The sequence below is a fragment of the Euprymna scolopes genome, chromosome 1 (assembly GCF_053919585.1).
Source record: "Euprymna scolopes isolate OS-2025 chromosome 1, ASM5391958v1, whole genome shotgun sequence".
Taxonomy (NCBI): domain Eukaryota; kingdom Metazoa; phylum Mollusca; class Cephalopoda; order Sepiida; family Sepiolidae; genus Euprymna; species Euprymna scolopes.
Window position 1 is genome coordinate 3,568,287 of NC_136482.1, and position 24,265 is coordinate 3,592,551.

The 24,265-nt window shown below is 33.3% G+C and overlaps 1 protein-coding gene across 19 annotated transcripts in view; it reads left to right on the forward strand.

Moving 5' to 3' along the window:
• The window catches only part of LOC145252591 (ninjurin-1-like), a 346,393-nt gene that overhangs the window by 204,888 nt on the left and 117,240 nt on the right, over nucleotides 1-24,265 (forward strand). The window contains exon 1 of one of the 19 annotated variants that reach the window (XM_080114318.1): nucleotides 17,633-17,949. The exons of 17 other annotated variants lie outside the window; for them this stretch is intronic. In XM_080114318.1, coding sequence (XP_079970444.1) covers nucleotides 17,896-17,949 — 54 coding nt within the window. In that variant the 5' untranslated portion in view covers nucleotides 17,633-17,895. Of the gene's footprint in view, nucleotides 1-17,632; nucleotides 17,950-24,265 lie in introns of those variants that run through there. One more of the 19 variants, XM_080116351.1, reaches the window with a different exon arrangement.

Genomic DNA, 24,265 nt, shown 5'->3' on the forward strand with positions numbered 1-24,265 from the left:
CATCGGGTGTCCTATTTAGTGAACATTAATGAAAAGGGAATTAGATTCTTCTTTTATTCAATTTTCACCCCAAACAAGGCACAGTGCCACTTTGAAGTAGGGTGTTACTATCGGAGACATAAGTTGCAGGGGTATTATGAAGGAAGAGGAATAGCAAGGTTTCTGTTCACATTACACTTGAACTTCTGCATGTCAGTACAGTTGGGAAAGCAGAATCCCGGAAGGGAGTACCAAAGTCTAGCAGTTCTTGGGAAGAAACTACTGGAATAGAAGGCTTTCTTACACCTAGGGATCTCTCCTGTAAAGAGTGAGATTTAGCTGTTTGTCAGGTTTGTCGGGGGTATTCAGGTCGAGGGGGTACAAGTGCTTGCAGTTAGTCAGAGCATTCACCATTAAAGTGCTTGTAGAACAGGCAGAGGGATGCAACATTTCATCGATGGGACAGAGGCTGAAGCTTAGGTGACAATTCAGCACCTATCAGGTTGGCGACTCTCTTTTGAACCTTGTCCAAGGGTGAGAGACAAGTAGCAGATGAACCAGCACAAATGTAACAACAGTATTTCATACATTGGCGAATGGTAGCCTTATAGAGGTACAGGATATTTTCAGGTGTTAGTAGCTTTCTCGCATGGTTGAGCGATCCCACCTTCTTTGCAGCAATGCTCTCAATGTATAAATCCCAGGTCACGTTCCCTGTAAACATTAAGCCGAGGAGTTTAAAGGAAGTACTTTCAGGTTATGTGTTCTTGGCCATTGCTATTGGTGGTAGAGAAGGTTTCTTGTAGTCATTAAAAGAACACAAGCTTAGTCTTAGCAGCATTGAATGTGACCATCCATTTTTGTCCCCATTTCACTACATATTAGAGGTCATCAACTAGTGTTTCTGCCATTTCCTTAGATATGTGTTCATTTGTTTCCCCCTCGTGACTGTTATATAGTGGTGTCATCAGCAAATATATCCATCTCAGAAACAATTGTATCAAATATGTCATTTATGAATATCAGGAATAATAAAGGTCCAAGCATAAACCCCTGAGGTACTCCTGCATTTATATCATATTGTTTAGATGTACGGCCGTCGATGACAACCTGGATTTTTCTCTTACTTAAGAAGGATTTGATTACATTATGTATTCTTCCAGTTATACCATATGATATAATTTTCCTTAGAAGACCATCGCACCATACCTTATCAAAAGCCTTAGATATATCAAGGGCTACCGCTCTACACTCCCCTGTTTTGTCCAGTGAACGATATATACGTTCAGAGATTACAGTTAGTATATCTGCTGTGGAACGGGCTTGCATAAATGCATACTGTTTGTCGGTCAGGAGTTTAGCAACTGTAAGGTGATGGACTAGATCTTGTTTAATCAAGGATTTAAATATTTTAGCGAAAAGCGGGAGGAGGCTAATGAGGCAATAAATTAATGGGGCAGTTCTTTGGCCAGAACTTTTGAAAACTGGTACCACAGAAGCGGTTTTCCAGCAGTCAGGAAAGCAAGAGTCATTAAGGCATTTGTTGTAAAGTTTGGAGAGAATTAGAGCAACCTCATGGGAGTATTTTTAATAGCACAACCGGGATGAGATCGGGTCCACATGCTTTCGATGTGTACCTGAGATAAAGAAAATATGGCGCCCAACCGACATCATTAGCAATGAAAGTCAGAAGATAATGCCTGAGCGCTCGGAATCAATGTTGAAAACTCATTTCCGGTCAGATTCTTGCGCTTCCCGACGCTATACAAAACCCATGCGATAGTCTGATAATTGAACACATACATCAATATCTCCCTGACTTATTTCACTCCCTCTTTTCTCTCTCACACGAATAATAACCTACCTCTCTCGCCCTTTCCTTATTTTTCCCTTTTCTTTCACCAATACACTACAGTTACCAAAGATATATTTTCGTTTCGCTAACACATTTTTACTTTTTTTTTATTTCTATTTCATTTTACTTTTTTTTTTCTCGTTTTATCTCCTTTTCCCGGTTTCCTTTTCTTTGTCATTTTCTTTTTTTTCCTTTCTCTCTTTTTTACATTTCGTTTTTTTTTTAATCAGTTTATTTCCTTTTCCGTCTTTCTTTTTCACTGTTTTCTTTTCTTGTCGATTTTTCATCCCTTTTTTATTCTCTTAAATTCTTCCTTGTTTTCTTTTTGTCTCCATTTCCTTTTTCTTTGTCTTCGCCTTTTTTTTTACATATCTCCTCTCATCGTAAAATTTCGATACATATGTAAATCAAAACGAAATTGGTCTTTATTTGCTTTAAACTGAAGTCGGCCGTTAAACAAAGCCATAGCCTCCCTTCTCATGGAGGCGGCAACATTTTAGATATATCTAACCGAAATAGTGGGGCATTAGAATACGCCGACTGCTCCCCTGCAGAGGGTAAAAGTCCCTCAATGGGGGTCCTGGATATGACCTTAAACTATATCCAGTGGTGAGGCCCCAGCTTGTGGGCTTTGGGGAGTGTGGAGCAACCCTTTAATTACCATTGCTCCCAGGTCCACTCTGACCCGGAGTGGTAGTACCTGTTAGGGTCCCAACTATGGGTGAAATAGAAACCGACGTGAAAACAACAAATATATTCTGTTAAAAAAATTTTTCTTCAAAATCTTTGGATTCGGCATTAAATAACCCAAAAAGGGTTGATATGCCGTAAAACAAAAACAACTAACCAACCAACTAACCGAAATAATATCCATGCTTTTTGTGAACACACCAGAGCCAATCAAGGAAATAGCGCCATGTGTCAAAGTTGTTCACAATTTTGCATGTCCTTATCATACTGTTCTTATTATTGAATGGCGACAGAAATTGGTACAAACTTCAGGTTGTTTGGAGTGATTTAACGATTCCATGAGTGCTATTTCATAGATTTTCTGTTATTGTAGCGTTGCAATCAACTATTCTTTTGACCATCCGAGATTGGCATAACATTTTCCAAATTAAAGATTGTATAATTATTAAATAACATTATATTTTCATTTCGTTTAACAATATGCATAGAACTTATGCCAGCTGTTATTGAGAAGTTCTGCACATTTAATCATAAAGCTGAACTACTTTTCGCACCAGTATTTATTCTTATTTTTTAATTCCTCCTTTTTATTTTAGTGTAAAATGAGCCAAGTGTAATTACTTTTTACAAATTTTGTCTATTAATCTTCGCGTTTCATGAACAATGTTTTAAATAAAGAGAGAAGAATCAGTGTTGTCTGGATCGGAATTTGAAGTAGTATTTTATCTTGTCTTTTTACATCTTGCCGCTTCGTGTCTTGTCCAGAGCGATTGCTATGAAATGAAATCAGACACAGACATACTTTTAGATATTTTATAAAGTTTTTCACTTGATATCTTGAATATAAAAACAAAGTCACGATAGTGTTCGTTGGCGCAGTTGATAGAGACGTTGAATCTCTACTAGTTCCAGATGAACCTTGTCTGAAGATAGCGGTTTCAATCCCACCCAAAGCGTGCCAGAGGTTAATTGGCCAAAATGTGGTGAGACGACAAGAACTACGGATGGCAGTGATGGCTGAGATTGCAATTAGGAGATTCGAAGTTCCTATCCGTCGCGGTTACCACCTGACGAAGGCCAGAGGAATAGTTGGCTGAAACGTTGTGAATAAACAAAACCAATAAAAGATCAAAAACAACGAATAAAGATGAGAATAGTAGTCCGAAGTAAAAGATAAATTAAAGTCACGATTATTATACTTTATTATACCTGGTTATTTTATCTATATTAAAGTTAATTGTGTTACCATTGCCTGTTCGATGCTATAATAAAACAGAAATTGTAAAGTGTGTAAGTGGATTTCTCGTATCTTTTGTTATTAACAAACAAAGAAAAAATGTTACGCATATAATAAGTGGATATGTTGTTTCTCTTTTTCCATCAAAGTTTTGCTCTGAGAGAGAGAGAGAGAGAGAGAGAGAGAGAGAGAGAGAGAGAGAGACAGACAGACAGACAGACAGACAGACAGCCAGAGACAGAGAGACAGAACAGGAGGAGGAACTAGGCTATCCACCCGATAAAAAAAGACCCAAAAAGTGAACACCATTCTTACATGCCCTCTTCATCAAAGAGTTACAGAACACTATGACTGGTTCTTTAAAAGGCACGTGTTGATTTTTTTTCGTTGATTTCTTTTTGTTTCTCACGCGTTTGCGCCAATTCCGCATAACTACCGAGTTATAAATACCCACGAGTAGTTGTGCATTCTTCCCAATTACTTGTGTCCTATTATTGATCCATTCATTCGCAGAAGTTGAGAATGATGTGAATGGCGAGAATTGATCCAATGTACATACAGGCGGCGGACCAATAAATCATCATTCTCATTTGTGTATTGTTTTGTTTGCCTTCTCCATCGCTTTATTATATATATATATATATATATATATATATATATATATATATATATATATATATATATATATATATATATGTGTGTGTGTGTGTGTGCGTGTGTGTGTAATAGAACCATCTTATAATTGATAATTAATCCAAATTCAAAAGAAAACAAAGCTAAACAAACAAACAAACAAACAAACAAAAACATTATGAACCTGTAAAGAAAGTATACAATTTTTTCTAATTATGCGACAAGAGGTACAAATAAACTTGAAAGAGATTATTCCGCAGAGTTTTAAAAATACAATTTTTTCCTATCAGAGGAAAGAAGTTTTAAAAATATGCAACAAATTTTGCAGGTTAATGCATTAAAAGAAACTGCAAATATGAAATGAATCACATTTGCATAAAAAAGTTAGTGAAGGTTAATAAGAATAATGACTCTGAAAGCAGGAATAAGAAAAAAGGGAACAAAGAATATGGTAACAATTCATTGTATAGAAAGATACAATCCAGGAAGAACAGGGTAAATCTAAAAACGTCCATTGATAATCCAACAATCATCGTTTAAATCAAACTGGAAACGTCGTGATTGATACCAGCTAGATATACTTGTGATTATCAGTTTTACCGTGAAAATACGCCGATAATAAATATATACACACAAATATTTATACAAACATTATTGGCTACATATGTACGTGACTCTTACTCTACTACGTCTTTTCAGAAAGAGTACGTTATCAGGCCCCAAAAAATCCTTCTCAAAACCAAACTCAAGACATAGAATTCCTTTTATATAAAACATGTATTTCTACTTTTTGTTAGAAGAGAAACTACAATAAATTCACGTAAATGTCTAGCTGAATCCACTGTGTAAAATTTCCCCCACTCTTTATCTGTGCCTAAATCAAAACGTGGATTCCATGAACAAAGCTTCTTTCTTAGAACTGCACGCCTGTGGAACTCTGTTCCGTCTGCCTGCTTCCCACCAGACTACAACTTGGATGTCTTCAAGTCCAATGTTAACAAATTCCTAATGAACCGCCCCCTTAAGTAAACACTTCATCAAATCTCCACACTAACGTAATGTACTTGCAATAACCCTTATCCCTGAGTGGCTTCCGGGCCTTGATAAGTGGTTATCACTGTGTAAAAAAAATGGCTTAAGTAAGGTTAAGCAGGGGACGAGATGATTGAAAGGAGGAAATGAAAGTGGTTATCTGCACGTTTCGTTTAAGATTGGAAAAGGGTTCTCATTTATTATTTAATTATTCTTCATCATTTTTTGACTTGTTAATGGCATTTCATGTTATTTCGTGATCGTTTGAACTAACCATATACAACGAACACCTACATACATTCAACACACGTTCAACTGCATAAGTACCCCTTCATAAACACATGCAATATAACTGTCTTATATCCACACATGTTTATAGACACATCTTAAAACAGATGTACACTCAAATACAAATAAGGATGATAAAGAAAAATAAAATATACCAAATATTTTATTTTCCTCAATCATCCTTGTCATTCACCTGAGGAAGTCTCCCGAAAATGGTGACGAAACGTTTAAAATTTTCTAAAAAGGCCACACGTTTTCTTTCCCTTTTTTTCCATAATGTTATAATATCATACCTGCTTTTATTTTCACACACACACGCACACACACACACACTCATATATATATATGTGTGTGTATATATATATACACACAAATATATATATGTGTGCGTATATATGTGTGTATATATATACACATATATATGTGTGTATATATATGTGTGTATATATATGTATGTATGCACACATATATTTATATATATGTATGCACACATGTGTATATATGTGCATATATTTACACGTAGACATGTCAATGTCTTCAGTAAGGACAGATGCGCGTGTAAATGTGAGGTTGTGTAATCTCCAACCATATCTTTCCAGAATCAGCAGTTCTTTAGTCCAGTGACAAGGAGAGGCATATTACTTACTGAAAACAACGCCGAGATAAGCGAAAAGCAGATATAGCACTTGGAACTCTAATATACTCACCCATTTAAGTACTGACCAGGCTCAACGTTGCTTAACGTCAATGATCTGACAGAAACCGGTGTAAGCGTGATTAGCCATATACACGCGCATAAATACACACACACTTACGCACACACACACACATATATATATATATATATATATATGATTGCAACGTCTCTTGTCAGACGAGTGCCACTCCCTCAGACATTTAAAATTCATGAGCCCAAATGCATGAGAGAGTATCTATACAAAGACGATGTTACAGAGTATTAGCTTTGTACGACAGCTAAGTCTCTCTCTCGGTTCAAAATGTTGAGATCCAGCAACAAGCAAGAGCAAGATAGCCAGCAACAAATTAAACTGCAGACCAGCTTAATGCGGGTACTGGTCTCCCGCTTTATGGTTTTTTAAATCAGAGATTTGCTTCTCCTAGAAAGGTTGCCTTCACCACTGCTTACGGGAGCCCTCTCCACCCCAATACACATATACACACACACAAATATACACGGTGCTAGTTGGCCGTTGACCCAGAAAAGGAGTTCATCCGCCCTTTGGAAGGTCTTGTTTTTAATCCTTCAGGGAGACTAGCCGCCCTCCTCACCAAACAAGTCTGGTGGGGGAACCAGTTTAGTCGCCGGTGACCCGACCATGAGGAAGGTAGTACTGGGTTACATGGTACCAGTAGCATATGACATGACCTGACATATAATATATATATATATACATACATATATACATACATGATACCACAAAATTTTTTTTTTTTAAGTATTAGTAAGCAGAAGTTTTTTGTTGTTTTTAACAATGTCTGGATCAAAAATTCTGCCTAAAAAGACGCAATTTGCACGACATGACCCAGCAACGCAACAAGATACCACAAAAAGTAAAAGTATAGTATTACTAAACTGAAGCTTTCTGTTGTGTTTAACAATGTCCGTCTGAATATATACACTTATCTATGTACACACTATGTGTGTGTGTATGTGTGTGTGTGTGTAATGTACGTGTATGTGTATGCATACACACATATTTACATAATCTCACCCGCTACTTAATTGACTGTAAATGTGATGCTCGCTGTTTGCAAACAAAAAAGGTTTGAGCACTATAAAAATGGTGGACAAATGTTTGTTTGAAATAGACATTTCTGGAAGTTATTTACGAGCGTTGCTCCCGTGGGTCGATGTGTAGAACGACAGACTAACAAAGTGATGGTCCTCGACTGGGGAGAGGTTCTAGTCTAGGCGCACTGATGAATTGTGATAGTACTGCATGTGGCTGACTCCAACGTACTATACACACACACACACACACACACACACACACACACACACACACACACACACACACACACACACATACACACACACACACACACATATATATATGACTACTTCATTAAATCTCATAAATTAATATACGAAAGTATAAATTTATGCGTAAACTTTAAGCATTTACTTCAAGAGTGCTCAATACGTAGGTTGAGCTAGGTAGTAAGTTATACAATACCTGTGGCAGTTAAGCTACACAGAATATTCCGCGGAGTATTCTGTGTAGCTTAATTGCCATATATATTATATATATATATATATAGAGAGAGAGAAATAAAAAGGAACAAAGCGTATTATGTGTTCATCAACGTTTCGTCTTTATTTCGAGACTTCCTCTGGATGAAATAAAGACGAAACGTTGATGAACACATAATACGGTTTGTTCCTTTTTATTTTTCTATTTTGTCGGAATACTATTTCCATTATTTTCATCATATATATATATATATATATATATATATATATATATATATATATATGTATATATATATCATCATCATCATCATCATCGGCAATTACTTGTGACGAGTATGATAATTCTCCCGTCGGTGAGATTGGGGTGGTCTTCAGATTGCTGTGGAGGCCGATCCGTGACAATTTCTGAGATGAAACAACGAATTAAAAAATCTTTTTTAAAGTAGACGAAAGCAATACTAGCAAATTGTGTAAACAATGCAAACTAAAAAATCGTTACTTGTAAATGTTGGTCCATTGAATGTACCTATTTACTATGCCTCCCCACGGGACAGAGTTAGACACCAGGGTCGTTTTTTAACGTGGAGAAAAGGTACAAAAATAAAAATTGTCTCAGTCGTGAAGGATTTCTCCTCCACCGAAAGAGAAAAAGAAATAGAAGTGCAGCATCTGAAGAACAGATGGTATTTATTTGCTCCCCCACCGAGCAAATTAGGCACAAGGCCGATTTTTAATGTGAGGAGTGAAGGGAGGGGGAAGGGAAAAGGGGGACCAGCTCCCGAGAGGTTGGAAATGGGAGCTGGTTAATGGTCAGGCATGTGGGGTTACCCCCACATCTGGTCTTTGCTAGTCATAGCTAGTCATAGCTTGCAGCATCTGAAGAACAGATGGTATTTATTTGCTCCCCCACCGAGCAAATTAGGCACAAGGCCAATTTTTAATGTGAGGAGTGAAGGGAGGGGGAAGGGAAAAAAGGGGACCAGCTCCCGAGAGGTGGGAAATGGGAGCTGGTTAAAGGTCAGGCATGTGGGGTTGCCCCCACATCTGGTCTTTGCTAGTCATAGCTAGTCATAGCTAGTCATAGCTTGCAGTATCTGTCGGAACAGATGGTATTTATTTGCTCCCCCACTGAGCAAATTTGGCACAAGGCCGTTTTTAATGTGAGGTAAAAACCAGCTCCCCTAAAAGTAGGCAAAAAGGGGGCACTCTGGTTACCAAAAATAATAATTGTCCCAGTATAGAGGGTTTCCCCTCCATTGACTGGTACAAATTATCTTAAGTGCAGCATCTATCGGAACAGATGGTATTTATTTGCTCCCCCACCGAGCAAATTAGGCACAAGGCCAATTTTTAATGTGAGGAGTGAAGGGAGGGGGAAGGGAAAAAGGGACCAGCTCCCGAGAGGTGGGAAATGGGAGCTGGTTAAAGGTCAGGCATGTGGGGCTGCCCCCACATCTGGTCTTTGCTAGTCATAGCTAGTCATAGCTAGTCATAGCTTGCAGTATCTGCCGGAACAGATGGTGTTTATTTGCTCCCCCACTGAGCAAATAAGGCACAAGGCCGTTTTTAATGTGAGGTAAAAACCAGCTCCCCTAAAAGGGGTCACTCTGGTTACCAAAAATAATAATTGTCCCAGTATAGAGGGTTTCCCCTCCATTGACTGGTACAAATTATCTTAAGTGCAGTATCTGTCAGAACAGATGGTATTTATTTGCTCCCCCACTGAGCAAATTAGGCACAAAGCCGTTTTTAATGTGAGGTAAAAACCAGCTCCCCTAAAAGGGGTCACTCTGGTTACCAAAAATAATAATTGTCCCAGTATAGAGGGTTTCGCCTCCATTGACTGGTACAAATTATCTTAAGTGCAGTATCTGCCGGAACAGATGGTGTTTATTTGCTCCCCCACTGAGCAAATTAGGCACAAGGCCGTTTTTAATGTGAGGTAAAAACCAGCTCCCCTAAAAGTAGGCAAAAAGGGGGCACTCTGGTTACCAAAAATAATAATTGTCCCAGTATAGAGGGTTTCCCCTCCATTGACTGGTACAAATTATCTTAAGTGCAGTATCTGCCGGAACAGATGGTGTTTATTTGCTCCCCCACCGAGCAAATTAGGCACAAGGCCGATTTTTAATGTGAGGAGTGAAGGGAGGGGAAATGGAAAAAAGGGGACCAGCTCCCGAGAGGTGGGAAATGGGAGCTGGTTAATGGTCAGGCATGTGGGGTTGCCCCCACATCTGGTCTTTGCTAGTCATAGCTTGCAGCATCTGCCGGAACAGATGGTATTTATTTGCTCCCCCACCGAGCAAATTAGGCACAAGGCCGATTTTTAATGTGAGGAGTGAAGGGGAAATGGGGACCAACTCCCCGGGGAGTTGGATAGTGACAATTGGTATGAAGGGTTGCCCCTACATTGACCAAGGTCTTATATGTGAGGTTGCCCACACATATGGTCTTTGCTTGCAGTACCTGCCGGAACAGATGGTATTTATTTGCTCCCCCACCGAGCAAATTAGGCACAAGGCCGATTTTTAATGTGAGGAATGAAGGGGAAATGGGGACCAACTCCCCGGGGAGTAGGGGAGCTGGATAGTGACAATTGGTATGAAGGGTTGCCCCTACATTGACCAAGGTCTTATATGTGGGGTCGCCCCCACATATGGTCTTTGCTTGCAGTATCTGCCAGAACAGATGGTATTTATTTGCTCCCCCACCGAGCAAATTAGGCACAAGGCCGATTTTTAATGTGAGGAGTGAAGGGAGGGGGAAGGGAAAAAGGGGACCAGCTCCCGAGAGGTGGGAAATGGGAGCTGGTTAAAGGTCAGGCATGTGGGGTTGCCCCCACATCTGGCCTTTGCTAGTCATAGCTAGTCATAGCTTGCAGTATCTGCCGGAACAGATGGTATTTATTTGCTCCCCCACTGAGCAAATTAGGCACAAGGCCGTTTTTAATGTGAGGTAAAAACCAGCTCCCCTAAAAGGGGTCACTCTGGTTACCAAAAATAATAATTGTCCCAGTATAGAGGGTTTCCCCTCCATTGACTGGTACAAATTATCTTAAGTGCAGCATCTGCCGGAACAGATGGTGTTTATTTGCTCCCCCACTGAGCAAATTAGGCACAAGGCCGTTTTTAATGTGAGGTAAAAACCAGCTCCCCTAAAAGTAAGCAAAAAGGGGGCACTCTGGTTACCAAAAATAATAATTGTCCCAGTATAGAGGGTTTCCCCTCCATTGACTGGTACAAATTATCTTAAGTGCAGTATCTGCCGGAACAGATGGTGTTTATTTGCTCCCCCACTGAGCAAATTAGGCACAAGGCCGTTTTTAATGTGAGGTAAAAACCAGCTCCCCTAAAAGGGGTCACTCTGGTTACCAAAAATAATAATTGTCCCAGTATAGAGGGTTTCCCCTCCATTGACTGGTACAAATTATCTTAAGTGTAGTATCTGCCGGAACAGATACTACACTTTGATCCCGGCCCGAAGGCCAAGTAAGTCATAATATATGTTGCTTTCTGATCTGAGATTTTGAGTGTTCCGACTGTCATCCAATGTGTATGCAAATAACACTCAACTCATCCAATGCAAATAACACTCAACTCATCCAATGCAAATAACACTCAACTCATCCAATGCAAATAACACTCAACTCATACAATGCAAATAACACTCAACTCATACAATGCAAATAACACTCAACTCATCCAATGCACATAACACTCAACTCATACAATGCAAATAACACTCAACTCATCCAATGCAAATAACACTCAATTCATACAATGCAAATAACACTCAACTCATACAATGCAAATAACACTCAATTCATACAATGCAAATAACACTCAACTCATACAATGCAAATAACACTCAACTCATACAATGCAAATAACACTCAATTCATACAATGCAAAGAACACTCAACTCATCCAATGCAAATAACACTCAATTCATACAATGCAAATAACACTCAACTCATACAATGCAAATAACACTCAACTCATACAATGCAAATAACACTCAATTCATACAATGCAAATAACACTCAATTCATACAATGCAAATAACACTCAATTCATACAATGCAAATAACACTCAATTCATACAATGCAAATAACACTCAACTCATACAATGCAAATAACACTCAATTCATACAATGCAAATAACACTCAACTCATACAATGCAAATAACACTCAACTCATCCAATGCAAAAAACACTCAATTCATACAATGCAAATAACACTCAATTCATACAATGCAAATAACACTCAACTCATACAATACAAATAACACTCAATTCATACAATGCTAATACCACTCAACTCATCCAATGCAAATAACACTCAACTCATCTAATGCAAATAACACTCAATTCATACAATGCAAATAACACTCAAGTCATACAATGCAAATAACACTCAATTCATACAATGCAAATAACACTCAACTCATCCAATGCAAATAACACTCAACTCATACAATGCAAATAACACTCAACTCATACAATGCAAATAACACTCAATTCATACAATGCAAATAACACTCAACTCATACAATGCAAATAACACTCAACTCATACAATGCAAATAACACTCAACTCATACAATGCAAATAACACTCAACTCATACAATGCAAATAACACTCAATTCATACAATGCAAATAACACTCAACTCATCCAATGCAAATAACACTCAACTCATCCAATGCAAATAACACTCAATTCATACAATGCAAATAACACTCAACTCATACAATGCAAATAACACTCAACTCATACAATGCAAATAACACTCAATTCATACAATGCAAATAACACTCAACTCATCCAATGCAAATAACACTCAACTCATCCAATGCAAATAACACTCAATTCATACAATGCAAATAACACTCAATTCATACAATGCAAATAACACTCAACTCATACAATGCAAATAACACTCAATTGATACAATGCAAATAACACTCAACTCATACAATGCAAATAACACTCAACTCATACAATGCAAATAACACTCAACTCATACAATGCAAATAACACTCAACTCATACAATGCAAATAACACTCAATTCATACAATGCAAATAACACTCAATTCATACAATGCAAATAACACTCAACTCATACAATGCAAATAACACTCAATTCATACAATGCAAATAACACTCAACTCATACAATGCAAATAACACTCAACTCATCCAATGCAAATAACACTCAACTCATACAATGCAAATAACACTCAATTCATACAATGCAAATAACACTCAACTCATACAATGCAAATAACACTCAATTCATACAATGCAAATAACACTCAACTCATCCAATGCAAATAACACTCAACTCATACAATTCAAATAACACTCAATTCATACAATGCAAATAACACTCAACTCATACAATGCAAATAACACTCAATTCATACAATGCAAATAACACTCAACTCATCCAATGCAAATAACACTCAATTCATACAATGCAAATAACACTCAACTCATACATAACAATGCACTCTTCTCCTTTCGTATATGCATTATTTCAGTCGACTCGTTTTCAAACTAATTTTAAGTGTCATACAGATGATCAGTACTGATCTTTCCTAACATCTTATGAATGGGCGTGAGCAGGAATAGCTTTGCCACAGTGATGAATAGAGGAGTAACATGGGTTATATATTCCCTCCTTTACGGCTAAATTAAGTCCGTGCTTTTTTGTCTTAATATAGCGTTTCAATGAAAGTGTAGGTATAGTCGCAAATTATAGCAAGAGTTTTTGGACTTCTCGGAGAAACAGATAATAATAGAGTTTTATATACAGATACAACAGCTAAACAATTACATATGAACTGACTGGATTACTAAAATTGTAGATGTAGAACTGCACGCCTGTGGAACTCTCTTCCGTCTGCCTGCTTCCCACCTGACTGCAACTTGGATGTCTTTAAGTCCAACGTTAACAAATTCCTACTGAACCGCCCCCTTAAGTAAACACTTCATCAAATCTCCACACTAACGTAATGTACTTGCAATAACCCTTATCCCTGAGTGGCTTCCGGGCCTTGATAAGTGGTGACCACTATGTAAAAAAAAAAGATATATTTACACATGCACATGACGTATTGCTTGACCGTTCTTAAGGATGAATTCATCTGGAATGTATTAACAGTCTTTTTTTTACATAGGCGTCACCACTTATCAAGGCCGAGAGGCCACTCAAGTATAAGCGTTAAAGAGTGTACAGTAGTCAAAAGGACAATATAGTAATCGATAATAATGGAAGTTCGGTAAATTTGTTAACTTAAGTGTAACGGCTCATCAGAAACTTGCTTACGTTGAACTTGAAGACAACCATATTGTAGTCAACTGGAAAGCAGGAAAACGGAAAACAATTCCACAGGCCGGCAGTTCTAAGAAAGAAACTTTGTTCATGGAATCTACGTTTAGATACACGGTTATAATTGCATTATCGAATCTAATAATCGAATCTAATTATTAATGAAGTAAGGGGTATTTTTAATTAAGTTCTTTTAAGATAATAGGAGTTAAGAAAAGTTGCGCCTGGTCAATATGAAGTGAGTGACCATTTGGCAATACTAGGTGAGGTATATTATCTTTGTGAATGAGAGAAATACATTCGGTTGGGAAACGCATGGACATTTGATATTTTACTGAAACTTGTTTCCAACGAGAACAGCCGACTGAGACCACCTAGGGAAGTATCCTTACCATGAAGTAACAGTAGTACGAGCAGCAATACTTGATTACCTCCTTGCTTGCCTTTGTTGCTATGCAGACGTTGTTTTCCAGGGATATCTGTTCCTTTCTTTATATTGACAGCAAACGTGGGAAATGATGAATGGGGGTGAAATCTGAGCAGGTGTTAAGTTGGTGAACCTGTTTTACATCAAATTCCTTTCGTCTGGCTGTTTGCATTTTTGTGTTTTGTAGGAAGGCAACACGCAGTAAGAGGAGGGGGTCTAATTGGGAGATAAAGTGATTTTAATTTAATAAAAATTTAAAAAAAAAAATAACTAAAATAAAGCGAAGGAAGATAAAATAGTTTTTACCACGTTTAAATCTCACCCGTCTACATTCATCATTCTCTGTATACACTCACACAGATATATATATATATATATATATATATATATATATATATATATATATATATATATGTGTGTGTGTGTGTGTGTGTGTGTATGTGTGTGTGTGTGTGTGTGTGTGTGTACTAGCATGCCGCCCGGCATGTGTGTGTATGTGTGTGTGTGTGTGTACTAGCATGCCGCCCGGCATTGACCGGTCGTAAAATACGCTTAAATATGATATTTTGATTGATACAGATTTCTTATTTATTATTGTATTATATTGGATTCAATCATTTAAAGTTAAAAAAAAAAAATGATTCGTGCCCCACCACCTAGAATCGAAACCAAAACGCTTAGCTCACGATTTACTTGTTCCTTTTACGTTAATGCCTTAGCTATGAGGACATGTTTGCTGCGATGCTAAATATTAAAACATAACATAATAGCTATTACGTTGCTCATACATATTCGCAATGCCGTCGTTCGAACTTCACCTGTCAAATTCCATTGTTTTTTATTTTATACTTTTGCACCGATTTTCCCCGTCTAAAACACAAATATGAAGTTTCGCATGGGTTCGAATACCCTATATATTAAGTTTCATATTTGTAGATCAAATACCCACAGAGGAGTTTGGGAAGCAAAAATGTCTGAACAAATATATATACGCATACATAAATATATATATAGAAAGAGGTTTCTGTTTATTATAACCTTTTTATGCAAATATTATGCAAGTATAAATAAAGTAGAATATCTGCATGAATATAATTACACGTAATAGTTAACTAAAGATGATTATCTTACAACAAAACCGAAAAAAACTAATAGGAAATTAATTAAAATGAATGTTTAAAAGAATATGCAAATTAGCTAGATCTTTTGCTAGTGAATTCAATTCGACGAGCCATATATAACATAGTTGTATATTTTTTTAAATAAATGAAAAAAGGCTTTTTAGTGTGAATATCAACACACACAAAAACCAAATTCATAGGAGTATAGATATGTATAAGTTTCTATTTAATATGTATGTATGAGTTCCTTTTTCTATATATATTATTGTATCCATATATATTTATGTACAATTTTTTTTCGTGTATTGATGTTCATATGAAACCCCCTTATTTTCCATTTATTTAAAAATAAAATACAACTTTGTTTTATATGGGTCGTTGAATTGCATTCATCTGCAAAATGTTTGTGCCTTCAACTTCAGTGTTGACTTGTTTTTCATCTTGAACAGGTCACACTCTTTCAGTCATCTGAAAATTTTAGAAACTGTCTCTATTACGTCTTTAAGACCTTCTCGTTGTAAACAAAGAGAAAACCTTATGGGACTTAATGAAGTTTTTATTTGATTCTTGCCCCTCCTAAAACTTTTTCCCATTTATCCTCCGTCATATTTCGATCTCATATTTTTTTCACCTCAATTTCTGTTCTGTTGAGCGAGGTGTGAAACCGGTCAGCTAACTTTTCATATTTTATTTTATTAAATTTCATCATGATATAATTTGTCTCTACAGAGCTATCATTAAAATCTATAATCACCAAAAGATATTTATATATGTATATACATACATACACACACACATACATACATACATATATATATATATATATATATATATATATATATATATATATATATATATAATTCAAACACAACCTTGTTTGAATATATGGTTAAGTGGCAGGTTTAATAATTTAGAACTGCTCATTTTTCGACCAAATTTCAAACACTTTTTACAGTTTGTAGATGACCTTCTTAGATATATTGTGAATTTTCTTTTTAATTTTCGTTAAATAACATAAAATTTTAATGAATTATCTGGTGTCCAAAATCATAAAAATATGTAAGGAGATAAGCGGCGCTGTTTATGACTGGATTCCATAGCAACCACGTCGCTTCAGCGACTACTGTTGCTACTAATTCGAAAAAAGAAGTAACAAGTGAAACAGAGAAAATGAAAGCATGAAAAGGGAGATAATTGGGGGGATTGTATTGAAAGCAGACGAGTTTCCTACATTGTTATTACACATTACAGTTTATGGGGGCAAAAAAAATAAGCTTGAAATTAAACAAAGAACAAGCGAATTTATTGGATGCCTTAGAAAATCATGGATTATAATAGAAAAATGCGAGCATGAAAAGTAATATGGTTAAGCTTAAAAATGGAAAAGTAAAGGTCTAGTTGTTAACACTGGAAAGGAAAAAGATAAGATATTCTAGCAAAAAATATAATACATTTATAACTTAAAATATTGCAGCATTAAGAATTCTTTTTTAAAATTCAATTTATAACATTATGTAATCAATTCCTAACGCTGCAATATTTTAAGTTATAAATTTATTATATTTTTTTAAAAGAATATATTGTCCATTTCTTTCCAGTTTTAACAACTAATCCTTTACTTTTCCATGTTTAAGCTTAACGATATGCGAGTATTTTTCTATTATAATATATGTGCATGCGTGCGCGTGCGCGCGCGTGCGTTGCATCAGACTTCTGTCGACACTGTTCTGATAAATATTAATTGTGAGGAAGATCTTTTTATTCGTAAGAATGAATCTGTTTAAATCACCATTTTTTAAACGTTGCACGCATCAATGTGAGTGTGAACTAGCGGTTGGAGTATCAATATTCTAATCAGTCGTCACGAGTTCTAATTCGCCGCGAGACATCGTAAGTGCGTATGAATAATCTGTCACGTGACAAGTATTCTAAGTAGAATTAGGTTAAGCGAAATCGACAAGAAAATTTTGCGCTTTCATTTACCTATCACATTTATTAAGTAATATTTTTTTACTTCCCATCTTCACGTCGCTTTCATTGTCTTCTGTATCTATTTTAATTAAGAAATCATAATGCAGGGTAATGTTCCCGAAATATTTTACCATACGGAACTTTTATCAGACCACACTAACGCAGGTAAGAATATAATATAATGTAATAAATGTATAATATATAAATATATATATATATATGTGTGTGTGTGTGTGTGTGTGTGTGTGTGTGTGTGTGTGTGTGTGTAAGAAAATGTGGAATCTCGATACCATATTCCACTGTCAAATATTTTAATTTGTTTCAGTTTGTGTCTATTCTTTATACGTCTGCATTTTATTATTTCCAATTGTACATATATTGATTTGCAAATAATTATTATAAACAGAATCGTACATATTATACAGTTAAACTTGCAATTTCACGATCTTTGGTTTAAAAAACTACAGCCCTTCCTGACTTGTCCACCAGGTTTCCGTCTTGAATATTCAACAGGTCTTAATATGCAGGGACACTTTGTACTTTGTTGATCGTCATATCACGTATGACGTGTGATCCTGAATGCTTATCACACTAATCGAAGCGTAACTTAGCAGACCCGTATTTACCATGAAATGAAGAGGACCCTCGTATTTATCAATGATGGCAGTGCCAGGAAAAGAATATCTGAATCCATTACGACAAAATAAAACAAAATTTTGGTTTATATCATTTTCACAGAAAATCATACAAAATGATAATCCAACTAATAATTCATACAATTGATACTTGTCTTTCTGTTGGGCTAATAATAAACTATATAATGTCGCAGCATATTCGGCCAATTCTTGTCTTCAGTAAATAATTTGGATGGCAAGCCGTTAAGTAAACGGCTGAAGAATTGTTGACACGTTGTAGGTAGTCATCTAAAGCAGTTGTAACGTATTTCTATAACACTGACAGCAATGACGGTAGCAATGAGTACAGTTGATCCGTCTCTCTTTTTTCTCTTCTTTACTGGCTTGCTATATACACAGCTGAAGACGTTGTAAGAAGTTTGCTTATAGCTGAACGACAATCACAAGAATACTTTTGCACATAAACATTTGAGTAATGGTTGCGTAACAATCTTTTGTTTATCGCCGTTCGATAATATGTGACTCTCTTAGTTGCAATCAAACATGGATGCAATTGTTTTTGTCTGAAGATCACTTTCAGATCGGAAATATTCCAAGAATTTATTTTGTAGAACATATCTTTTAGACAAAGCCACATTTAAAAATCTATGGCTCAAGATCCAATGAATGTAAAGCTCATTCATGATCTCATCTTCTACCGATGAAACTAACTCTTATCGCAGAACGATGATAAAAACAAAACTGCTGGCCATTTACGAGTAAGCCTTTGTGGACATATAATGTGTAGGCTGTAGTTTATTTCTACCAAATATGGTTGAAATACAGACTGATTGTGCGTTTTATTAACGATTTCCTTCTTTAGCTCTTCTGAAACCACTCTGTATTTAATGGATAGAAAATAAATTGCCTTAATAAAAGCATGCATATTTCAATAAACTGTTTTGTACATTATCATATATGATTTGCATAACACGATTTGACATCATACTAAGTGCATTGGAAATGAAGACATTTGATTTCAAATAACTAAAATAAATAAATGTAATAAAACTCAAAATATATTTTATTGCATAATTCTTATTCGTTTTGATCGAAACTTATGCATATATAATATTGCCTTAAAAATAATATATTTTTCTTGAGAACTTTGAAAATTCCGAGAACATCTTTACCAAACTTTAAAGTGAAGTAAAATTCTACTCTTCCTGCATGAGTTTTTTTTTACGAAATACTGCATAACTTAACTAAGTTGATCTGAATATCGAAAAAGATTATGGCAACAATTATGGAGGATAAAACATATTCCTCGATATCTCCGACTCAGAGAAAAAACAGTTAAATTCCTGATAATTCGTTACTACTTTCCCATCCGTTGTTTCTGAACAACAGCATGGTTACAACGTGTTTCTAAATCTTTGTATCTATTTATGTTTTATTTTAAGAAAAAAAAAAGATTTGATCTCGTTTCCAGTGCACTTTGTTTGTCATCTTCAATTTAATTTCATTTTCCAAAAGATAAAATTTTAATTTGTGCACATAAATAGTTTAATTTGCATGAATTAATCTGGAATGATGACACAATACGATATGAAAACATAATGTAATGCGAATCTGATGACGATCTATCAAACTATTTTGCTCAAAATAATGAATTCACACAAATAATGCAATACTAATAATCTGGCAACTATCTAGAATGTATGCACGAACGTTTTTGTTATTATTAAAAGAAAGCGTTTTTAAAAAGGTTTTATCCTAACATTATTCTTTTAAAATTAATATTATTATAGCAATATTTTTGTTGACTCAATATTTTCATAGCAATATTTTATTTTGAATTGATACTATTATGGCATCTTTTTATTTTGAATTACTATTATTATAGCAATATTTTATTTTGAATTAGTATTATAGCAATATTTTATTTTTGATTAATATTTTCATAGCAATATTTTATTTTGGATTAATATTTTCATAGCAATATTTTATTTTTGGATTAATATTATTACAGGACTATTTTATTTTGGAGTGATATTTTTATAGCAATATTTTATTTTGAATTAATATTATTATAGCAATATTTTATTTTGAATTAATATTATTATAGCAATATTTTTGTTGACTTAATATTTTTATAGCAATATTTTATTTTGAATTAATATTTTTATAGCAATATTTTATTTTGAATTAATATTTTTATAGCAATATTTTATTTTGAATTAATATTTTTATAGCAATATTTTATTTTTAATTAATATTATTATAGCAATATTTTTGTTGACTTAATATTTTTATAGCAATATTTGATTTTGAATTAATATTTTTATAGCAATATTTTATTTTAGAATTAATATTTTTATAGCAATATTTTATTTTGAATTAATATTTTTATAGCAATATTTTATTTTTAATTAATATTATTATAGCAATATTTTTGTTGACTTAATATTTTTATAGCAATATTTTATTTTGAATTAATATTTTTATAGCAATATTTTATTTTTGATTAATATTTTTATAGCAATATTTTATTTTGAATTAATATTTTTATAGCAATATTTTATTTTGAATTAATATTATTATAGCAATATTTTTGTTGACTTAATATTTTTATAGCAATATTTTATTTTGAATTAATATTTTTATAGCAATATTTTATTTTAGAATTAATATTTTTATAGCAATATTTTATTTTGAATTAATATTTTTATAGCAATATTTTATTTTTAATTAATATTATTATAGCAATATTTTTGTTGACTTAATATTTTTATAGCAATATTTTATTTTGAATTAATATTTTTATAGCAATATTTTATTTTGAATTAATATTTTTATAGCAATATTTTATTTTGAATTAATATTTTTATAGCAATATTTTATTTTTGATTAATATTATTATAGCAATATTTTTGTTGACTTAATATTTTTATAGCAATATTTTATTTTGAATTAATATTTTTATAGCAATATTTTATTTTGAATTAATATTTTTATAGCAATATTTTATTTTTAATTAATATTATTATAGCAATATTTTTGTTGACTTAATATTTTTATAGCAATATTTTATTTTGAATTAATATTTTTATAGCAATATTTTATTTTGAATTAATATTTTTATAGCAATATTTTATTTTGAATTAATATTTTTATAGCAATATTTGATTTTGACTTAATATTTTTATAGCAATATTTTATTTTTAATTAATATTATTATAGCAATATTTTTGTTGACTTAATATTTTTATAGCAATATTTTATTTTGAATTAATATTTTTATAGCAATATTTTATATCGAATTAATATTTTTATAGCAATATTTTATTTTTAATTAATATTATTATAGCAATATTTTTGTTGACTTAATATTTTTATAGCAATATTTTATTTTGAATTAATATTTTTATAGCAATACTTTATTTTGAATTAATATTTTTATAGCAATATTTTATTTTGAATTAATATTTTTATAGCAATATTTTTGTTGACTTAATATTTTTATAGCAATATTTTATTTTGAATTAATATTTTTATAGCAATATTTTATTTTGAATTAATATTTTTATAGCAATATTTTATTTTTAATTAATATTATTATAGCAATATTTTTGTTGATTTAATACTTTAATAGCAATATTTGATTTTGAATTAATATTATTATAGCAATATTTTATTTTTAATTAATATTATTATAGCAATATTTTTGTTGACTTAATATTTTTATAGCAATATCTTATTTTGAATTAATATTTTTATAGCAATATTTGATTTTGACTTAATATTTTTATAGCAATATTTTATTTTTAATTAATATTATTATAGCAATATTTTTGTTGACTTAATATTTTTATAGCAATATTTTATTTTGAATTAATATTTTTATAGCAATATTTTATTTTTAATTAATATTATTATAGCAATATTTTTGTTGACTTAATATTTTTATAGCAATATTTTATTTTGAATTAATATTTTTATAGCAATATTTTATTTTGGAGTGATATTTGTATAGCAATATTTTATTTTGAATTTATATTATTATAGCAATATTTTATTTTATATTAATATTTTTATAGCAATATTTTATTTTAAATTAATATTGTTATAGCAATATTTGATTTTGAATTAATATTTTTATAGCAATATTTGATTTTGACTTAATATTTTTATAGCAATATTTTATTTTTAATTAATATTATTATAGCAATATGTTTGTTAACTTAATATTATTATAGCAATATTTTATTTTATATTAATATTTTTATAGCAATATTTTATTTTAGATTTATATTTTTATAGCAATATTTTATTTTGAATTAATATTATTATAGCAATATTTGATTTTGAATTAATATTATTATAGCAATATTTTATTTTGAATTAATATTTTTATAGCAATATTTGATTTTGAATTAATATTTTTAAAGCAATATTTTATTTTGACTTAATATTTTTATAGCAATATTTTATTTTGAATTAATATTATTATAGCAATATTTTATTTTAGACTAATATTTTTATAGCAATATTATTGTTATTGATCATCTTTGTTAATATGCTTGCATTGAGAAAGGGTTTGTATCGGCGAGATTTCATGTGTAAAGACAGTCGTGTAGAAAGGTAGTATTATAGTCCGTGTGCAGTGGTAGTCATGTTGGCTTGTATATCTTGTCGCCGCTCTGAGATCAAAGGACCCGGCGGAGATAGTCTCTGATTAGGCAACATCGAAAGGAAGTTGATCGCTACAACCAATCAGCAATGATTTTATAGACCAAATATATTAAAAATTTTATGCTGTTACAATACTCTCAGGTGTGACTAATGTTCTATCACGATAGAGGGAACCCACCTTTTTCCAACACCCTTTCCAATGACCAACGTGATTGCAGCATGTCATATTATCTTTAAGTGTAAAGTCGAGGTGTTTGAAGGAAGGGCTCTAATCTAGGGTATTATTAGTCATGGCTATCGGTGGTTGAGAAAGCTTCTTATAATTATTAAATGTACTGTCTACAATAGTAATTGCTTTGGCTAGTTCCACAGATTCAGCTGATCTGGTATACTTCCTTACACAGACAGTCATATTCTCGACTCCCAGACCGTAAAGACCAGCAAACTTCACTTCTAGACATATTCAGAACTACTGTAGTAAAAGATTGTGTGGCAAATATTTATACTTCATTCCGTAACGCAAATCAAATTGCAATATCAGCACCCTTGAATCCTAGTCCTAAGGTAAGGAGCTGTTGCTCAAAGCGTTCAGGTATTACAAAAAGCTGATTGGGAAGCTGTTAGGGATCACATCAAAGATCCTCCATCGACCAATATCTTTTCTTTTCCTGCTGAACAATGTTCCATGAGATGACCAAATCTTGCAAAGCAGGCATTGATGCACATTTTTCCACGTATAAGTATTATAGTATACATCACTCTCCACAATTGTTCACGTCAACTTGTTCAGCTCTCATTGTACAAAGCTTGCATGGATTTCGCTAATACGTCATAAGTTAAGTACAAGAGACAAAAATTGATGCTAGAAATCATTGTAAGAATGAAATAACCACAGTTTAAAGAAGGCAGGGCGAAATAACCAAAAAAAAAAAATGCGTAGAGTCGAAGAGGATAGGAACTCGTGATTTTTGGAACATTTATTTATGTAAATAAAGGACAATCAGTAATTCTTCCATTTTCTTATAATCAGGAGACCTCTTGCAGGCTGAACCATTTGTCTGGTGATTCCCCGCCATGTTAAATCAAACTAACAATCTCCTCGTAGATTTTCCTGTGCCAACTGAAGCAAAGCATGAAGCTCTAAAAATCACATTTTCTTATGTCTGCGATAC